The sequence below is a fragment of the Lissotriton helveticus genome, chromosome 5_1 (assembly GCF_964261635.1).
Source record: "Lissotriton helveticus chromosome 5_1, aLisHel1.1, whole genome shotgun sequence".
Taxonomy (NCBI): domain Eukaryota; kingdom Metazoa; phylum Chordata; class Amphibia; order Caudata; family Salamandridae; genus Lissotriton; species Lissotriton helveticus.
Window position 1 is genome coordinate 1,211,624,578 of NC_136065.1, and position 18,810 is coordinate 1,211,643,387.

The 18,810-nt window shown below is 44.6% G+C and overlaps 1 protein-coding gene across 2 annotated transcripts in view; it reads right to left on the bottom strand.

The window, feature by feature from the left end:
• The window catches only part of RGS10 (regulator of G protein signaling 10), a 159,995-nt gene that overhangs the window by 79,436 nt on the left and 61,749 nt on the right, over positions 1-18,810 (bottom strand). For both annotated transcript variants that reach the window (XM_078643919.1, XM_078643918.1), the window contains exon 2: positions 5,105-5,214. In XM_078643919.1, the coding sequence (XP_078500045.1) occupies positions 5,105-5,214 (110 nt within the window). The remainder of the gene's footprint in view (positions 1-5,104; positions 5,215-18,810) is intronic.

An 18,810-nucleotide genomic window follows, 5' to 3' on the forward strand; every position in this document is an offset into this window, starting at 1 on the left:
TATTTACAGGAGCTGGCGGAACAGGATTTGCATATTCTGGGACTGTGTCATCCAAATAGGACGAGAGAAAAATATCAGCTGCGGTCGGTTTGTGACATAACTTAATCGGAACCAATGGCGGCGGAAAATTACATGGTGCTTCCGGGGTTGCTTTTGGCAAGCCCTCGGCAAGAAGAGGATACATACCCTTAATAAGGGCATTTCTCTGTCTGTCTGACTGTTCGGCTTTAACTCGTTCACCTATTTCGATTAATTCCCTTTCTTGGGCTCTTTCTGAGGATTCTCTACTTAATTCTGACTTTCTGATTTCTTTTTCGGTTCTTTTATGAGATTCTTTGCGCCATAACTCGATGGCATCTTTCTGGGACTGTCTGGATTTCTTTTTCCATAATGCTTCTTCTACTCGCATGATGCACTCGGCATCCCATGTACCTGATACAGGCCATCTATATTTCTCTTCTAGATCTTTAGTATACTCGACCCATAAGTCTAGATATAATATGGCACTTATGCCATGCTTATGATACATAAAATGACCTGGACTGTCCCTAGGCGGGACAGGAACTGCTTCTTCGAGCAGACCTTTTCTGGTTTTTAACTGACGTAACTTCGAGAACAGAGGCATGACTTAGACTGGAATCTGGACACAAATACAATACACGATAAACACAATAATAACTTGAAAACAAATCACTCTTACCACAACATTGAAAACACATGAAATAACATTTAAAATAACAGTTCGGACAGAATACTACCTGGAATACTGAAAACAGAAACACATGAATTTCTCGAGAACAGAACAGAACTTACTGGAATGACTAGATGCACTGCTAAAACAGTACGAAACTTACCGGTCTCATAAAGAGACACGTCAGGACCCGCATCCACCTAGGTGGACACTTCGTGTTGGATCTGTGTACCCAAACCCACGGACCAGAGACAAATTAATTGACCCTGTCTAGATACTACCCCAGCAATGGTACTCACCGGGCAGCAAGAACGGAAGGCCTCGGACTGGACTGGACTGCTACGACGACGGACGGACGAACTTCGGACTTCAGTTACAGGTGGGCCTCCGGATACCTCGGACCTTGGACTCTCGGCTTGGGCTCTGGTCGGGACTCGCCGTGTTCCTCCACCGCCTCGTCTGGACGCTGGACCGCAACCTCCGTCTCCTCCGTGGGCCTGAGGGATACTTGAAGCAGAAATATCTGCACGTGGCCGGTATGGTTCCGTCACGGCTGCAGAGGATCAGGGGGCCTGCGTGGCTTCTCCGGCGCGTGGGGAAAGGGCAAGTCCCTATTCGGGCGCCATTATGTGGTAAATAAATAATTAATTACCGGTTCTATTTTTCAGGATACTCTAATAACAGATAGCTCAATAAATAAGAGTCAAGATTCGAGGTAGCTGAAGTATACAGGCTTTAATCAGGCATAAAAGGACAGGAACAGGACAGCCTGCATGGGAATAGGATGGCAGCTGCCGGGGGCAGGATCTGGGAATTGGCTAGCAAACTTTAATATCCGTGCACAATATTTATAGTTAAACAAAATACATTGCATTCAATACAGTAGGCGTAGCAGTAGGCGTGGTTTCGTAGCAGTCGTGAAAGATAAGGGCAAAACTGATGCAACAAGAAGGCGTGTACAGGGCGTATACATAGACATGTGATGTAAACGTAACAGAATATGTCATAAAAGGGGCGGAAACATGGAGGGGGCTACCTGAGCAGCTGGGACCTCTAACCTAGTGGTGCGCGTAAACTGGCAATGACGTGTTACCAGGGAGAACTGGGGGCTATGACTTCTGCACTAGAAGAGGAGACGAAAGTCTGGAGGGTCAGAGCGACATGTACCTAGGCATATCTAGTATCTGGTGTTTATAGTACATGTTGATAGAATCCAAAAGTTATCAGGGTAAAGGCTAACAGACACTAAGACTGGTGCATGCATTATTCTAAATGTATTGCATGTGCGAGGAATATTCTATGAATATGAATACAGTATTTCTCTTACATGGAGACATAAAGGCTAGACCATGACGGAAACTATTGATGCGATTCAGTAGCTTAGGAATGCAGAGAAGGAGGGCTGGACTGATAACTAGAAACATAACATACTCTTGGCAGACTGGGAGGCAGAGCCAGGCCGAGCCGGGCACTGCGTGGCAAGAAGTAGGCTAAGGGTCAGGGATACAGGTGGGGGCTGTATCGCTCCTCGGAGAGGGTTCAGGAAACAGGAGCTGAATCTGAGTCCGGGCCCTTTTGAGGCCTAGAAACGGGGACAATTCAATGAATTAACGTGCACACTGTGAAATGTGGCAACGTAGCTTTACATAGGCCTGATATTCGTTATATTCACGAAAACTGGAAACTGGCATACTAGAGATGGACACAACTGTAATTGCGTCTTTAATCGATCAGAGGGGAATACATGCATATCGATCATGCACATATAACATAAGATGGGGAACACGTAGGCACATATGACATGGCAAAATTTACTTTTCCACAACCCACAACCCCTAAAAAACCATTTGCCATACAGCCAATTGTTGAGAGCCAAAAGGATAACATCAGATGATAACCAATTCAAAAAAGAGACCCTCACCATCACACAAAGATTCAAAAACCGAGGGTACCCAGACCAGATCCTCGAGCAGGCCAAACAACGATGCGAGACAAAGTCTAGAAATGAATTATTGGCAAATACAACCATACCCAAGAAAGAGGCTATCACTGTAGTTTCCAAATATTCTACAGCGAGTAACAAATTTAAACAGATCGTCAAAAAACACTGGGAGATTCTCAGGATAGAACCCGATTTCAACAAGATTTTTTTCGACGATCCTATCTTTGCTTTCACCAGAGCTAAGAATCTAGGAGAACTGTTAAAAACTCCAAAACGTACCATCGCTGAATTCAAAGGAACTACTGCTTGCAGAAACTGTAATCATTGCAACAGTGTAATCCAAGGAACTACTATCAATCACCCCATGAAGGGCAATAAAATCAAAATCAGAGCTACAGCGACCTGTGACACCTCCAACGTCATCTATATGCTGAAATGTCCGTGCGGAAAAATCTATGTTGGACAAACAGAAAGGAAAGTAAAAACACGTCTTAATGAACATAAGTCCAATATTAGAACAAAACAAACTAAATCATCTGTTGCACAACATTTCTTGGAAGCTGGCCACGGCATCAGCCAAATACGTTATTGTGTGTTGGAAACTGTCTCCAAACAAGAGGGCAAAGACAATCACACTGAACTACTCAGGAGGGAAAATCATTGGATCTTCACATTGTCCAGCATGAAACCACACGGACTCAATGATCGTGTGGAATACTTATGTTACTTATAAACATACTGTTTTTGTTCAGCCCACTGCTCCTACTATGCATTAGTGACTAGCTCAGTCACATCGAGAATATACCCTAGTGTGAAAGTTCTTGATTTAATTATTTTCATTAGATTAATCTTAGATTGATTCCCTGTCAATTTTCCAGTGAATTTTAGTTTTAGGTTTCACAGTAGCCCTGTCTTCTTGTTACTCTAGGAGGCTAGTTTTATTCATGCGTCTATCTTGTAATCCACCCAGACATATCACGTTTAGTTACCAACTAACAGATTAGGATGTGTAATATCTTATTCTCGTTTTACTTTGTCAGGTTAACGTTTTTTTCGACCTCCCATCTGTTTTATATAAAAAAACTAACTCAATGCGGGTAGTCTTTCTTTGGTGTCGTTTAATTGACACTCTGTACCTTTAACAACGTATTTCACGTTACCTCGGAACCAGTGGCTTCTACCACATCCGGGGGTCAACCACGTACTAACCCGGACGATAACCGCAACACCCTGCGCGAATAACTTTACTGCACATCACGGTAAGCTGCACATTGAAACTTTATTCACTTGTTTTCCTTCGCGACTTTGTAAAAAGCACAGATTTCACTCATAGCACCTCGAACGCATGATGGTTTCTATACCGCGGGGACACTCGTCCATACACTTTTCGCATGCTTTACCAATTACTAACGGTTTAGGCATTTAGTATCAGGTACGTCTTCTACCACGTTTTTTTCATTACTAATGTCAACCACGGGCTTTCCACTTTACATAAGCACTTTCGGACGCGCAATTTTGATAGTCCCTTTGATAAATCACGAGGACACACTCCCCCATCACCGGTAATTGACATGGTTTTACGTTCTAGTTTTGTAACTTAGTTTCCAACTAGGGAATATCTACATATATATTTTTTCTTTGTTGACAGAATGTATCCCCAGAAGAAGGCACGTTTTATATGCCGAAATGCATTGGGATAATTGAGTGCATTTATGAATTGAAACGCCAACACAGCATGTATACTTGTGAACACAACGAGATGCATTAAGAACACAACATTAAAAGTTTGAATATCACCTACAGTTGAACCTGTTTGTTTATACTACAGAACGGTTAGAAACCTTATTATAAGGACTTTGCCAGGAGCCCGGAGGACATTTCTCCAGTCGGAGAGTGCTACCCCCACGTAAGTCTGGGATCATCGCAAGAGACATAATGTTAAAGGACGAGCCTTGTGTGATGGTCGGCAATTGCCTGTTCAGAGAAAAATTGACTATCATTTCTGATGTATGTATGTTCTCCAGATGCTGGGAATTACTGCAACCGCTCAGATCATCATTATCCTAGTGAACGAGTTAGAAGAATTGGGGGTTTGTCTCCTAGAAATTCAAGCTCCAATGCCCCAAAAAATATTCTAAAGATATAAGAGTGAACTTAACAGCTTTCCAATTCCTAATATAAGGGCAAATTGATGTTAGACAATGAGAATAGATGGAGACGCTTCAACACAGCAGAATTTACAGACTGAGCAGGTCAATCTATATGTACAAATACTGTTGTGAGAGGCCAGGCTCAGCCACAATTTTCTGAAGTCATGCATTAATAAACCTTGGAACATAGCAGACTTACAGACTCATTCCAGGCTTAACTCTCTGATTCTGATGAGGGACAAGTGTATGACTTTAAAAGAGTCAACAAACAATAATTTCATTTAGAAACAAAGTAGCACAAGAAGAAAGACCGCTATATACCCTGAATTGTTTAACTCCTTCTGGATCTTCTAGAAGATTCTCCAGTGACACCATCCACCTGGAAGTTCCTCTGTGATTGTTGTTGATGCTTGGGTTCCCATCATCAATTTCTGGAGAAAAACAAAGATAAAGGAATTTAAAACAGTCTGCACAATTTAACGTAACGTATCAGTTTTACGCTTATGTTTTGCTTAGTGTGGTGGCAACCAACGCTCCTGCTCTCTCTAGCACAGCCTGGCCAGCTCGCTGTTTACGCGGTGTGGGTGTAACTGTTTGGTTCCGAAGATGTAACGAACACTGTTTCAGGTCTGGAAAGGCAACATGTGTAATCGAAGCTGAGGACCGGCCAAAGGATTGTCTTGGTCAACTGATCTCTCCTTGAGGAGAAGGTATTGGCTGTCATGTTGCGTGATATTCATGTCATGAACCTGAATACAACACTGGACAACTGAACCAAGGCGCCCTAATGGCCGATGCTCTACGGCTATTATGAGCTCTTTTCTTCGACTAGGGCAGTTTTATTTTACTAGAAAGATACTGTGTCATACATACACTTATGCCCCCTATGAGCAAAGTGGGAGACAGTTATGATTGCGCCCAGTTTGTTGATTACATTCACTACGCAGTATCTAGCTCCACAGGAAACGACACCAGTCCTATTAAGGCTATGTATAATTTATTTACAAAAAAACCTGCAGCAGGCCGTAGTTTCAAATATTTCTCACCACAAACAAACTACTGTTTGGGCCAAAGTAGTACATCTTGAGATCAGGAAAAATACCACATGCATTGGGTGGGAGGAAGCTGGAGAACAGAGATGAAGAAAGACCGGCTTGGTTTAATGAAGGTTTGCTGTACATAGTAAAACACTAACACGTCATTTCCCTTCTTCTTTACAGTTGTAACTAATTCAGAGCATAGCTAGCAGTTTGCACTTTAATCAATCATGCAAATTGAAAAGAATAGTGTCCTTGAATATGTCCAAGTGGTCACCCCTGGGTCAGGAAATCCTGTAATGCTTAACCATGGTATGCAGTGCCTCCCTGCTCCTGTGAGAGATGGATCTCACCTATTCCCACAAGGTCACCATCCCCCCAATAACAAATACCTGGATATGTGGGATCTGAGTATGGGAACCAAGAATGGGAATCGGACTTGCAATTTCCTAAGCAGAAGAAAATGGCAACCCGATCCACTGATGAAAGACCACTGGTGGCGATGTTTGTTGTAGGAGTCCTGACCCATGGGAAGAACAAATATTCAGCGGGTGTGCCAGACATTCTAAGACAGTTTGGATATCTTCTTTGGACAACATGAAAGCTAAAATGCAGATAACCAAGGGGCATATTATCAAGCAGGGCGATAGGCAATTATCGCCGCTTTAAGCGGCGATAATTCTATCGCCCGATTAGCAAGCTGTCGCTAACTGATGTTAGCAACAGCTTTTAGGCGATAGCGAGCGATTTGGGGCCCGCTTTGCATGTCAGCGATGTTTATCGCTAATGACATGCAAAGTGGGCGTACCCAACCAGTTAGCGACTGAAAGCAGTCGCTAACGTCGCTATCGCCTATTAGCAAGGCAGGCGTAGCGATGGAAATATTCGTGCTAAGCGCAAATATCTCCAAATACTAACACCTGCCCAGATCAGTTCTCAGCCATGTTATCCAATGGGAGGTGGATAACATAGCTAAGAGCATTTCGTGGCTAATGCGTGAATATCGCTGTATTCTCAGCGATATTTACGCATTTCGCCGCTATTGCTGGATATTTTAGCACAATGGAGAAAAACGTTGCTACTAGCATGTTTTCTCCACTAACATATCCAGCGATAGGCAGCGATAAAAAATCGATAATTATCTCTACCTGTTGGTAATATGCCCCAAAATGTCTTATGTGGCAGGGAATGGTGCCCAGACTTTGGGTTAGAAATCCAGATTGTAAAAAATATTAACACAAGCTCCAGGAACATACCAACCCCCTGGTCTAGGTGATCACAGCCAGCAAAAAAAACGTAAGGCACAAATAAAGTCAAAGAGCGTTTTCCAAAGTCTCAAACGAAGGAGACTGAGACACTGGACTGATTGAGCCAGTGACTGTAAAAAAATATTTATTTACCCTTATCCACCAGAAGATTTGGAATCCCAATCGGATATTGAGATGCTTTAGGACACCAAGGGATGCCCAAAGCAATTGGCAAGGAATTTGACTGGATGTTTTAGAGGGAGATTAGGCCCTTGTCCCAGATTGCTCTCCTCTATGAAAGTGCTCTATGCCATACTATGCCTGGTCTATGATCATGACATATCAAAGCATCACAAGGGTAACAGCGATAAACAAGGAGATATCAGTCATTGCATCTTTTTTTCTTTTAAAAAGCAATCTAGGGAAGTACAGGGAATTTAAGAAATGAGCACATAGAATTGCAATGAAAGTCAGTTAGACATCAATGCACACCACAACTTACACCCACCTTGTGGGGATGTCACCCACCCGCCATACCAGGGTCAATGCAGAGATGGAGACACTCAGGAAGACGAAAGAACATCTGGCTGTCTGGAGAGACACCTGGATTCTAAGAGAGGTCGGAATTGGCAATCCTTTTTCTTGCCTCACTCAGGGCACATGATAAAGCTGAAAGGTTATGCATTCTCATATTTCCACCAGGCTATTCCTGTGCAGTTGGCTACACTTTGTTTTCAGGAGTGATGATATGTCACAACTTCGTAAATACGCCTGGCCCCTTTAAGTAGTACCAGAGCACATGCACACTTGTACCCTCCACTGATCATGCTTGTAAATAAAAAACACTCTGCAAGCACTGGCAGCTAGTTCATGTAAGGAGTGTTCTTTTGTACTATTACCCCTGGCAAACAGATTCTGTGGCATGAGATATCGCACTAATATGCACTTTAAAGGTATTAATTGTGACCCACAAACTCTATGTAGTTTTCTACCATACATCCTTACTGTTAGATGGTGTGTTGGTGTAAATGTAGGCTACAAATTCAGAAACTTGTACATATACAGCAACTTTATTATCAAGGTCACCTATAGGTACTGTTAATCCAACGTAGTATGCAAGGCTTGTTTCATCTAACTTTGAAGGTTTACGTAAGTGTTCCTTGTGTGGGGTTGGTTGCATCATACTCTGTGCTACAGGCGTTGGCCAGAATTTAAATGCAGGTCCCATGTGCAGAGCAGAGACCTGTGGTTGAAAGAACATGATTGCTCAGTTCCTTCGGCATGAAGCAGTATGGGGGCAGTAGGAGTCACAGGGAGGGAGCCCAGACCAGCCAGCCTTCAACTGGGGCTACCAGGATAGGGCTGAACTGTGGTGTCTCCCACCAGACTAATGAGACGGATTCCAAAGCATAAGTGGTGACTGAGAAAGCACAAGTGAGTACAAATCGAGAGACACTGGGGTCGGTATTGTAGTGGTCTCTCCATTTGTATTTTGCCCCCAAGGCAGCAAACAAAATGCAAGATGGAGCCCGAGCGAAAGAAGCAACCTTTCGACATGAAGGATTCTGTAGTAATCTGCTTCTCATGTAATGCATCTCCCTGGCCCTGGTTCTCTGCCTGATGCTCTAGCTATATGATGTCATTTGGAATGTTATGGATGTTTGTACTTGAAGGTGGAGCTGTTGGAGAAGATGGGCTGAGCAGCCAGGAGGCTGCTCCTGGTGGGGCTTATATTAAGGCTTACATTGGAACTTACTAAAATGTAACTTGAAGAATAAACTACCGACTACAAGAGCTGTCTACTGGACTGCATTGATTTCTACAGATTCCTTTAGCGAGACGTCTGAACATCTTTGCTCTGGCATATTCCTTAGAAGCTCATGCACTGAAGTTTGGGGGATTAGCACTCTGTCAAGTTTATAGTTCTCAAGATGACATTAAGAGAATTAGCTTTAGCTTTAAAGGTCCCATTGCAGGTTCAGACATGACATTTTGTCAACTAATGTGATGAAAACCAAAAGGTTTGACCTTTTTTAAAATGTGGGCGAGTTGACCATGGGTGAGTTATGCCACGTTTAAGGAAAAAGATCACTACTGACTTCACAAGTCCGTCGCCACCCTCGCCCCTCCCCCCCATCCAATAGCCTCTCGATCCCCCGTCCCTGTTTTACTTTTCAGTTACTCTAACCAGTTCAAATTCCTTGTGGAACTTCAAAAGCAAATGTCATCACTTTCTCCAGCTTTGAGTAATCAATCAACATAAAAACGAGCCAAAACTCCAAGCCTTTCGGGGTAATATTAGGATTAATATTAAATATTTATAATAAGTGTTTTTAGTTTCCTGGTGTTTGGAACGCGTGTTGTCAGAGAGTGCTGTGGAAGTCCACGCCAAGCCAAAAACCAAAAAGAGTAATCACCTCCTGTCCCACAAGCAATATATTGGAAGCAGGAATGTGATGCAAATCCTTTAAAATGTCACCCCAGTGTCAAACATTATTCATCAGCAAATAACGCGAAACTTGCAACACTCACTTCATCAACCTCTCCAGACACATACCATGCAACAACTTCAATGTTTTCTCGCAAGCCTATGAAAATAAAGTTAGGAATGGCGTTGTAGTCATACATCATCATCACTTCCTGATGATGCCTGCTCTGACTTCCCAATTGATGCCTGTTATTTGGGACTGATCGAAGCCTGCTATGTGTGTGGCTGATTGACGTCTGCTCTGTGTCACTGAACAACGCTCTTCTATATTGCTGATTGATGCCTGCTGTGTGTTGCTACCAAGGCCTGCCATGTGTGGTTGATTGAAGCCTGCTCTGTGTCACTGATTAACTACTCTTCTAAAGTGGTGATTGTTAGAAATGGGGTCCCTAGGTGGCAGTGGTGTTCAGCCTGTCCAAGTAGGGACCCTCACGCTAGTAAGGCTAAGGGAGTCACATAGCCAAAATAACCCCTGCTCACCCCCCTTGGCAGCTTGGCACAGGGCAGTCAGGCTTATCCCAGAGGCAATCTGTAAAGTATTTGTGTGGGTATATATGTATATATATATATATATATATCACACACAAACTCTCTCTCTCCACCTCTCTCTCTCTCTCCCCCTCTTTCTCACTCTCTCCCCAAGCACCAGTTTAGAAAATTAGCCATTATTTATTTGAATAAAACAAGATCAAAACGACAAAATTCCAAAATACACAAGTCAAGAGATGAATTTTAAAAGGGTCAATAAAGTCCAGTTGTTAAGAATCAGTGGTTGTGCTTGATCAGGACAAAGTACCTTATATGCGTCAAAAATCAAAGACGATGCGTGGCGCAAGAAAGGTGAGGCGGCGAAAAAACAGGTGATGCGTCAGTTCCTTAACTACAGGGAAGGTGAGGCATCGGTTCCTTACTGCTGGCCAGGGGAGGTGATCCGCTGGTTCTTTACTGCTGGGCAGGGAAGGTGATGCACCATTTTCGGACAAGCAGCCTTGGTTCCTTACTGCTTTGCAGTGTAGAAGAAAATGGCGCCCAGGGATGATGTGTCGATGATGCCTCGAAAGTCAAGTTGCACTGCGCTAATTCCACAGCGTTAATGGAGACTATGCATTATAGTCAGGGCGATGTGTCACGGACTTCGGTGATGCGGTGCTTGAGACTCATGCAGCCGCAGTTCTTCGGAGGCAATATGACAAAAAGCTGGGGCCTGCTTTGTCAGCCACAGCCATTGCGTTCAGCAGGAACCACGCTCCGGTGCAGTTAGCAGCGATGAGTCAAGTTTTGGCTGTGATAATCCACTTCCGAACGAAGTTTGGAGTCAATGCGTGGACTTCGTCCTTGAAATCACCAAAATACACTTCCAGGGACCCAGGAAGTAGATTTTGCACCACTTGGCAAGTCATGACTCTCAGCAGAAGAGCCCAAGTACTACCAGGTGAAGTCTTTGATGGCTCAGAGAATTCTTAACAGGAGGCAAGCTCAACTCAAGCCCTTGGAGAACCTTGCAAAGAGGATACAGAAAGCAAAGTCGGCTCATTTCACTCCCAGGACAGAAGCAGCAAGCAGCAGGCAAACACAGCAAAGCAAACAGCAAAATAGCAGTTCTTCCTGTCAGCTTATCCAGCTCTTATTCCTGGCAGAATGTCCTCAGTCCAGAAGCATTCTAAAGATATGGGGTCACAGGTCCAGTACTTATACATATTTAAGTCTTTGAAGCAGGCAAACTTCCAAGGACAGTCTTTGCAGTGCACAATACCCTACCTTTCCCTGCCCTGGCTCCAGACACAGTACAGAAGGTTGAGACTTGTTTATGTGAGGACAAACACAGCCGTATTCAGGTGTCAGTGTCAACTTCTCCCACCACTCTATCTCAGGAAGACCCATCCGCCTAGTGGCAGGCCATCAGGATGTGCAAGACTCACCACAGCTCCCTTTGTGTGACTGTCTGGAGCAGGCTTCTTCAAAGAGTAGCTCATGAGCTACTGGTAGCTCTCCAGCTGCCTGTAAGTAACTTTCCTGTGTCCTGACCAGTGAACTAAATTAGGACTTTTTGCTTAGTTGTGCCAATATATGAATCCCAATATTGAAAAGAATGTATTTGAGACACAAAAGTGTGTATTTTCATAAATCATGAGCTGATGTTTGGGAAAAAGTATTGAATTTTCAAACTATATTTTAAGCTATATTATTATCTTGGTGCAAGGGGCATTGCAGCTGTTGCAGTTATGTTTTACCCGTGTATAGGCATTCCACTGTTAATCACTCCTGGATATCGTGTATTTGGTGATCACCAATGTATTCTTGTCTTATGTGGTTACTATCACTTGTCTATTAATATTTGGGCCTCTGGAAGAATTTCACTGTACTCAGACGTGAGTCCCTTGCTCATTGCACCATCAGGATTCAAGCAAGCCGGGCCGAAGAAGGCTGTGATGCCAGAAACCGGTCCCCGGAAGCTTGTTTCCTTCCCAGTATAAGAATTGGCTTGGTAGTTTGGTTTGCCCTGTTCCCATCATGCACTGGGACAGGAACAGACTAATTTGCATATAGCCAGGTTCTGAGCTGGGATGGTGCAGTGAGCTAAAAAACGGTGATGGATTAAAACATGATCTATTGACTTGGTAAGAGTATTCTGCATCATTCAGAAACTCTGTCCATCACCACCCCCCTTTTCCAAAATCAGTTTTATCCACACTATGTGTGGGGGGGGTATACTCAGACGTGAGTCCCTTGCTCATTGCACCATCAGGATTCAAGCAAGCCGTGCCGAAGAAGGCTGTGATGCCAGAAACCGGTCACCGGAAGCTTGTTTCCTTCCCAGTATAAGAATTGGCTTGGTAGTTTGGTTTGCCCTGTTCCCATCATGCACTGGGACAGGAACAGACTAATTTGCATATAGCCAGGTTCTGAGCTGGGATGGTGCAGTGATCTAAAAAACGGTGATGGATTAAAACCATGATCTATTGACTTGGTAAGAGTATTCTGCATCATTCAGAAACTCTGTCCATCACCACCCCCCTTTTCCAAAATCGGTTTTTTCCACACTATGTGTGGGAGGGTATACTCAGACGTGAGTCCCTTGCTCATTGCACCATCAGGATTCAAGCAAGCTGGGCCGAAGAAGGCTGTGATGCCAGAAACCGGTCCCCGGAAGCTTGTTTCCTTCCCAGTATAAGAATTGGCTTGGTAGTTTGGTTTGCCCTGTTCCCATCATGCACTGGGACAGGAACAGACTAATTTGCATATAGCCAGGTTCTGAGCTGGGATGGTGCAGTGAGCTAAAAAACGGTGATGGATTAAAACCATGATCTATTGACTTGGTAAGAGTATTCTGCATCATTCAGAAACTCTGTCCATCACCACCCCCCTTTTCTAAAATCGGTTTTATCCACACCATGTGTGGGAGGGTATACTCAGACGTGAGTCCCTTGCTCATTGCACCATCAGGATTCAAGCAAGCCGGGCCGAAGAAGGCTGTGATGCCAGAAACCGGTCCCCGGAAGCTTGTTTCCTTCCCAGTATAAGAATTGGCTTGGTAGTTTGGTTTGCCCTGTTCCCATCATGCACTGGGACAGGAACAGACTAATTTGCATATAGCCAGGTTCTGAGCTGGGATGGTGCAGTGAGCTAAAAAACGGTGATGGATTAAAACCATGATCTATTGACTTGGTAAGAGTATTCTGCATCATTCAGAAACTCTGTCCATCACCACCCCCCTTTTCAAAAATAGAATTTCACTGTACATACATAACTCTTATCACATAAAAGGTTGGGGACTGTTGGTCTAGAGCCGTGGTACTCATAGTACGGCCCGTGGGCCGCCAGCGGCTGGCCTTCCTTGGCTGACTGAGAGAGAGAGACTGACTGAGAGACTGACTGAGAGACTGACTGACAGAGAGAGAGATACTAACAGAGAGAGAGAGACTGACTGACTCAGAAAGAGAGACTGACTGAGAGAGAGAGAGCCTGACTGACAGAGAGAGACTGATTGACCGAGAGACTGACAGAGAGAGACTGACTGAGAGACTGACAGAGAGAGACTGACTGACACAGAGAGAGACTAACTTAGAGAGAGACTGACTGAGCGAGAGACTGACTGACTGAGAGAAACTGACTGACAGAGAGAGAGAGAGAGAGAGAGACTGACTGACTGAGCGAGAGAGAGAGAGAGAGAGAGAGACTGGCAGCTAAGATCTTACTAGACCTATGGGCAGCATCTGGCACAGTAAACTACTGAAACACAGCCACATGTCAGAGACCCAACGTGGGCCTCAGGAACTCTGTACTAGATCAGATAATCCCCGTCATCCTCCGAGACCCTCTAAAAGAGAGGGGATCCCAAATGCAATGGTGCTGCACTACCACACACAGCAGTGATGCCGGGTCATGCCGATTTGCTGAAAAATCTGTTTTGGACACAGTTCGCCAGCAGCTGACCTTTAAGATGCTGTGATACCTGCATAACATTTCCGAGAGCGAGTCTGCACCTACATAAGGTAAGTACTCAGGCAAGGCCTTGTCATTCTGTCAGAAGCTATGCTTTGACGTAACACAAGGTCATGTGGGGAGGGGGGCTCACCGAGCTATTTATCGATGCGGCTCTCTCTGCCTGGTGCAACTCTAGGTCAATAAAAAGACTGAATGCAATAGCTGAAATGCCTAAAAATAGTTATTTAGACACCAGTATTACCCTAAACAACAGTATGCTCCCATCTAGCCCGCTTCATTTGTTACATTTTATTGCGCTCTTTCTCACTACCTCTAGTTGCATATCCTAAGCAGATAAGGCCTTCAAAGAAGCCCCTGATGCTGCCGTCTATTCAGTACACTTGCTATGCTGAGTGCGTCACCGTCACGGTGCATTCGGCATCAACCAGCGACGCAGTGAAGGGCCGCTATAGGTCAAGAAGCAAAGGAATGCCATCGACGGCACAGCAGGAGAGGGCAGCACGGGCCTGCCCGGCCAGAGAGCAGCGGGGCTTGGGAAAATCACATACAGGGCACGGAGGAGGCGGAATATTAACATCCGCGATTTCCACAGGCTTTTCCGTTCCATTCAAGGACCCCAGGAAAGCTGTGTACGCAAGGAACCTACACAGGGCCACTGCCTGTGGTATGTCTGGAAAATGACCAATTAGAAGATGCTAGACAGCAAGCCGGCCTGTCCATGAACCAGAGCTGTCATATTACAGGGTTTCTAACTTTAGCTTTACTGCATAAAAACGCAAAATAATTCAGACTGATTCACTACCTGCCATTCCAGAGGGGCGGTTTACTGAGTCACTTCTGGATGAGGAGGTGGGAATGCAGCACACACAAAACCCTTCACTCTCCGGCCCCTAACTACCTGAACAACAAACTGGTAAGAGCAGGTCAATCCAGAACTCGGAGAAGCTCCAACTCACTCCTTCTTATTCCTCCGAAACTGAAAAAGAAAACCACACAATACCGTTTGTTTTCTGGCAACGCTCCCAGGATGTGGAACGCTCTCCCTGGAGTCCTCAGATGCAACCCCTCCTTCTCCTGTTTCACAAGGGACCTGAAAATCCATCTCCTTAACAAATACTTTCCTGACCAACATCAACTAACCTAGACTTCAATATCCTGAGTTTACTCCTCTCTCTTGACATTCAAGGATAGTTGGTGACCGGACTGTGTTAACCACCTTATTTTTCATGCTGTATTTTTGTAACCCTGGTTTGCTTCCTTACTGCCTGCCTACTATGTAATGCAATTTCCGTCTGTTTTTACAGGGTGTATGTAAAGCGCTCTGATATCTACGGGTTAAGCTAGCACTATATAAAACTTTTAAAATAAAATAAATAATTTACCTTTTCCAAGACAGCATAAGGGAAGTTCCTGGACCATGGGGTGGGTGCATTCAGTGGCCAACAGAGAGATGCCAGCTTTTTCAAATGCGGACAGTAGTGCTGGAGAGGTAAGCATTGTTGAGCTTTGAGGTAAATGCTTACTGATGAGGAGTGTGGCATCTTGTGTGGTATGTGTCTGGAATAATGGCACAGAAAGGTGTGGGGCAAAAAGGGATTGATTGCAGGATGTCCAAGTGATGGCCTTATGTTCCTGACCTGCATACACCAGAGGCTGTAAATAAGTCTTGGACGGCAAGGTAAAGGTGATGCAACTGATAAAATGAGACAGCTGCTGGCGCCAAATTTTTTTTTAGGTTCCGCCTAGCGTGGGGTAAATAAATCTGGTCTCAATCAGGATCTCCAGAATGAACATTGGCACCCAAACTCCTTCCAGTTGAAGTTGCCATATATCTTTGGCCTTCATACTTGGCTGGATTATACTAGTTCCAAGACATATTTTCCTTGTGCTATCCTGCTTTCCCCGTTTTGATATATTTTAGGATCTTCAAGTGGTTCTCCAGAAGAAGGCGTGTTATACGCCGAAACGCGCGTAGAGACCAACAACAAAACCAATGTGTTGTATTAATAATTTCTTGTCTGGTATTGAATTTTATCATTTTGCGTATATTGATTTTTATAGATTGTTGTTTGTATCATTCCATGACCCACAATATTTGATATATATTGTTATCAATCCCTTAATTGTTTATCACATTGGTTTTAATTTTGTATGTGTTTTTTATAATAAATGAAAAATAATTGTTTATGTACCTTGTTATCATTTGCTCAGTACACTGTAGCTTATGTTATCTGTTGTGTTGCTTGACCTGCCACATCGCAGGCCCTTCAATTGCCTAGAAACCTGTTATTATTGTAATGCAGAAGGGGTCACAGATACTTTTACCTCCACTTCTGTGATATGGAGCAAGTCAATGCAAGACACACCAGCACATCTCGAGGGGTATGCCTTCATTTGCATGGGGTCAAAGCATGCAAATGGAACCCTTTGCTAATGCACATGCGTTGTATTATACATGCGGGTGCAATGAAAAATAAGTCATCAGTTTGCACCTCCCCTCTGAGCAGTGTACTTACTGAGACAGCAATCACTGTTAAGGGTGTGTTGCGTGTGCAGAACGGGGTGATGGGCCTTTACTCTCTAATGTGATCCCATCAGGGCCAGCTTTAGAGCTGTTGGCATCCAGTGCGATAATCATTTTTGGCACCACCACATGACAGCGTCCTCGTATCCCCTCGCGACTACCGGGCAACAGTGCCCTTCATCAATCCATAGCCCCTCTCTCACATGCATGTAATTTGTTTTAGAGCACTGGTAAAGGCTGGCTTTACTGATAAGAATGTATATCTACCCACAGAAACCCTTTTCAGCAACATTAGGAATAGATAATGAAAGACACATAACGTCCTAACCTACTTTATGGAGTTTGCAAGCAGCTCTTTGATGATAGTTCGTAGCAGTCACTGTTCTATATCAGGGTTGTATCTTATGAACTGCTGTAACAAAAGGATCTCTGTGACAAAAGCAGTGATCCACTCAGCTATCCATCAAAAAATACAGATTTGGGATCTGTACAGCAGTGGCGGCTCATCCGTTAAGGCGGAGGAGCGTTCCCCCACTGCTTCAAAGCAGTGAAGTAAAGGAAACATAAAATGATACTAACTCGTGTTATCATTTTACATTTCCTTTTGCTGTAGCTTTGCGCTTGGGGCAGGGCTGCTCTGATGACAGAGGAGCAGGGGTGGAGTGGTTTGCCCACTCTTTAATGCACATGAGTGTTTGGCCGACCCTCTCAGGCTGCCTGGAGCACATGCCCAGGCCCCCATTCCCTGGCTGAGCGCCGATCCACAGTGCTCAGACCAATCACAATGCTGCATTGCAGCCTTGTGATTGGCTATCGGGAGGCTGGGAGCTGAGTGCTTCCTACTGCTGCCTGCATCCTGCTGCGGGACCGGAGTCAGGAAAAAGAGGACGGAGGAGTAGTGGCGGCAAGCCGGCCGGCCGTCACAGGTAAGTGTTTTTAAAAAAACTTTTTTCATCCCCTCTGCCCCTGTCCCACCACCCCTGTCTGATAGCAGCCACTACTGCTGTACAGTACGCGTGCTTTGCAGCAGGCACATTAACCCTCTGCACTACTTTATGGTGAGTCAAAACTGCCACTAGACAAAACTCTGATCTCTCTCTCTCTAGCAGGAACATTGATCACAAGAGTTATCTTGACATTTTCATTGCTGCTTGAAAACTGGATGCACTTGGAATTCTGCTTCAGGCACCCCTCCCCCACCCCCCACTCCCTGTTGTCCGTGCCCCTTCCCTAGGTCAGTGCCCAGTGCAGCCGCACCAGTTGCACTGCCCTAAAGTCGGCTCTGGATCCCATATAGTTATACTGTGGCTACTGAGACCTTAATGGACAAGCTTTGAAAGGAAGGGACTACTCGCTGTTGGAATCCGAGGACACCTGCACTGGCCTTTCAGCAAAGGCAGTCTTAGAAAGTGAAACTACGTCCTTGGCTGCTCTCGGGCTTGCAGCTCTTGACTGTTAAGGCTTGTGATAAAGACTAAAGGCCAATTGGTTTTATGAGAAGACCATTATTGCTTGGGTATGAGAGCCACACCTAAAGAGTGAAGACATTTCACAGCATGACCTGACTTGAAAGTATGTTAATGAGCATGATAAGGAATTCTTTGCTTGCACATGCATGCTGGAGCTCTCTGGCACTAGGGAAATGAGCCTGCGGACAGTACCTGCAAAGAATGAAGGCACAGTTAGGGTACTACAAAGACATGATTATTCGTTCAAGGATAATAGAATGAGTTTTTAGATTTCAATGTGTAGAACAGAAAGCATGGGTGATACTGGAGGCCAACACAACACGTCTACTGTGTCCCATTGGAACAACAATAACTTTCTTAAAGTGAGATCAGAGCCTAAGGGGGTTAAAACTCACGTGAGGATGCTGCAGTTCTGACAATCTACCAGTTCAAGAACCTTAAGGATGCTGCAGTGACGCACAGGCCTCCTGCAGGATTATCCGCTTCCTAATAGGTTGGCATCAGAGGCAAGAGGATTCTGCAGATCAAAGGATGGACCTGAACCTCGGGCATTGGATTGTAATCTGATTCACCACCTTAAAACCTATAGCAGGATCTCTCAGCACCTACTCCTTTTAGTGTCTGGCTGTGGGAAGTTTTAGCTGTCTGTTACTGAGCTCCAATATCCACCATTCAGGAGCCCATGCATATTGAGGATGGTTACATCAGCATCGGCCTATGGGGCCAGGTTGGAGGGGATTCGACTGATGACCACAAGGGAATATTAAATAAATTATTAATTTTTCCTCATCAACTTTTGTTGAAATCCCCTCCCAC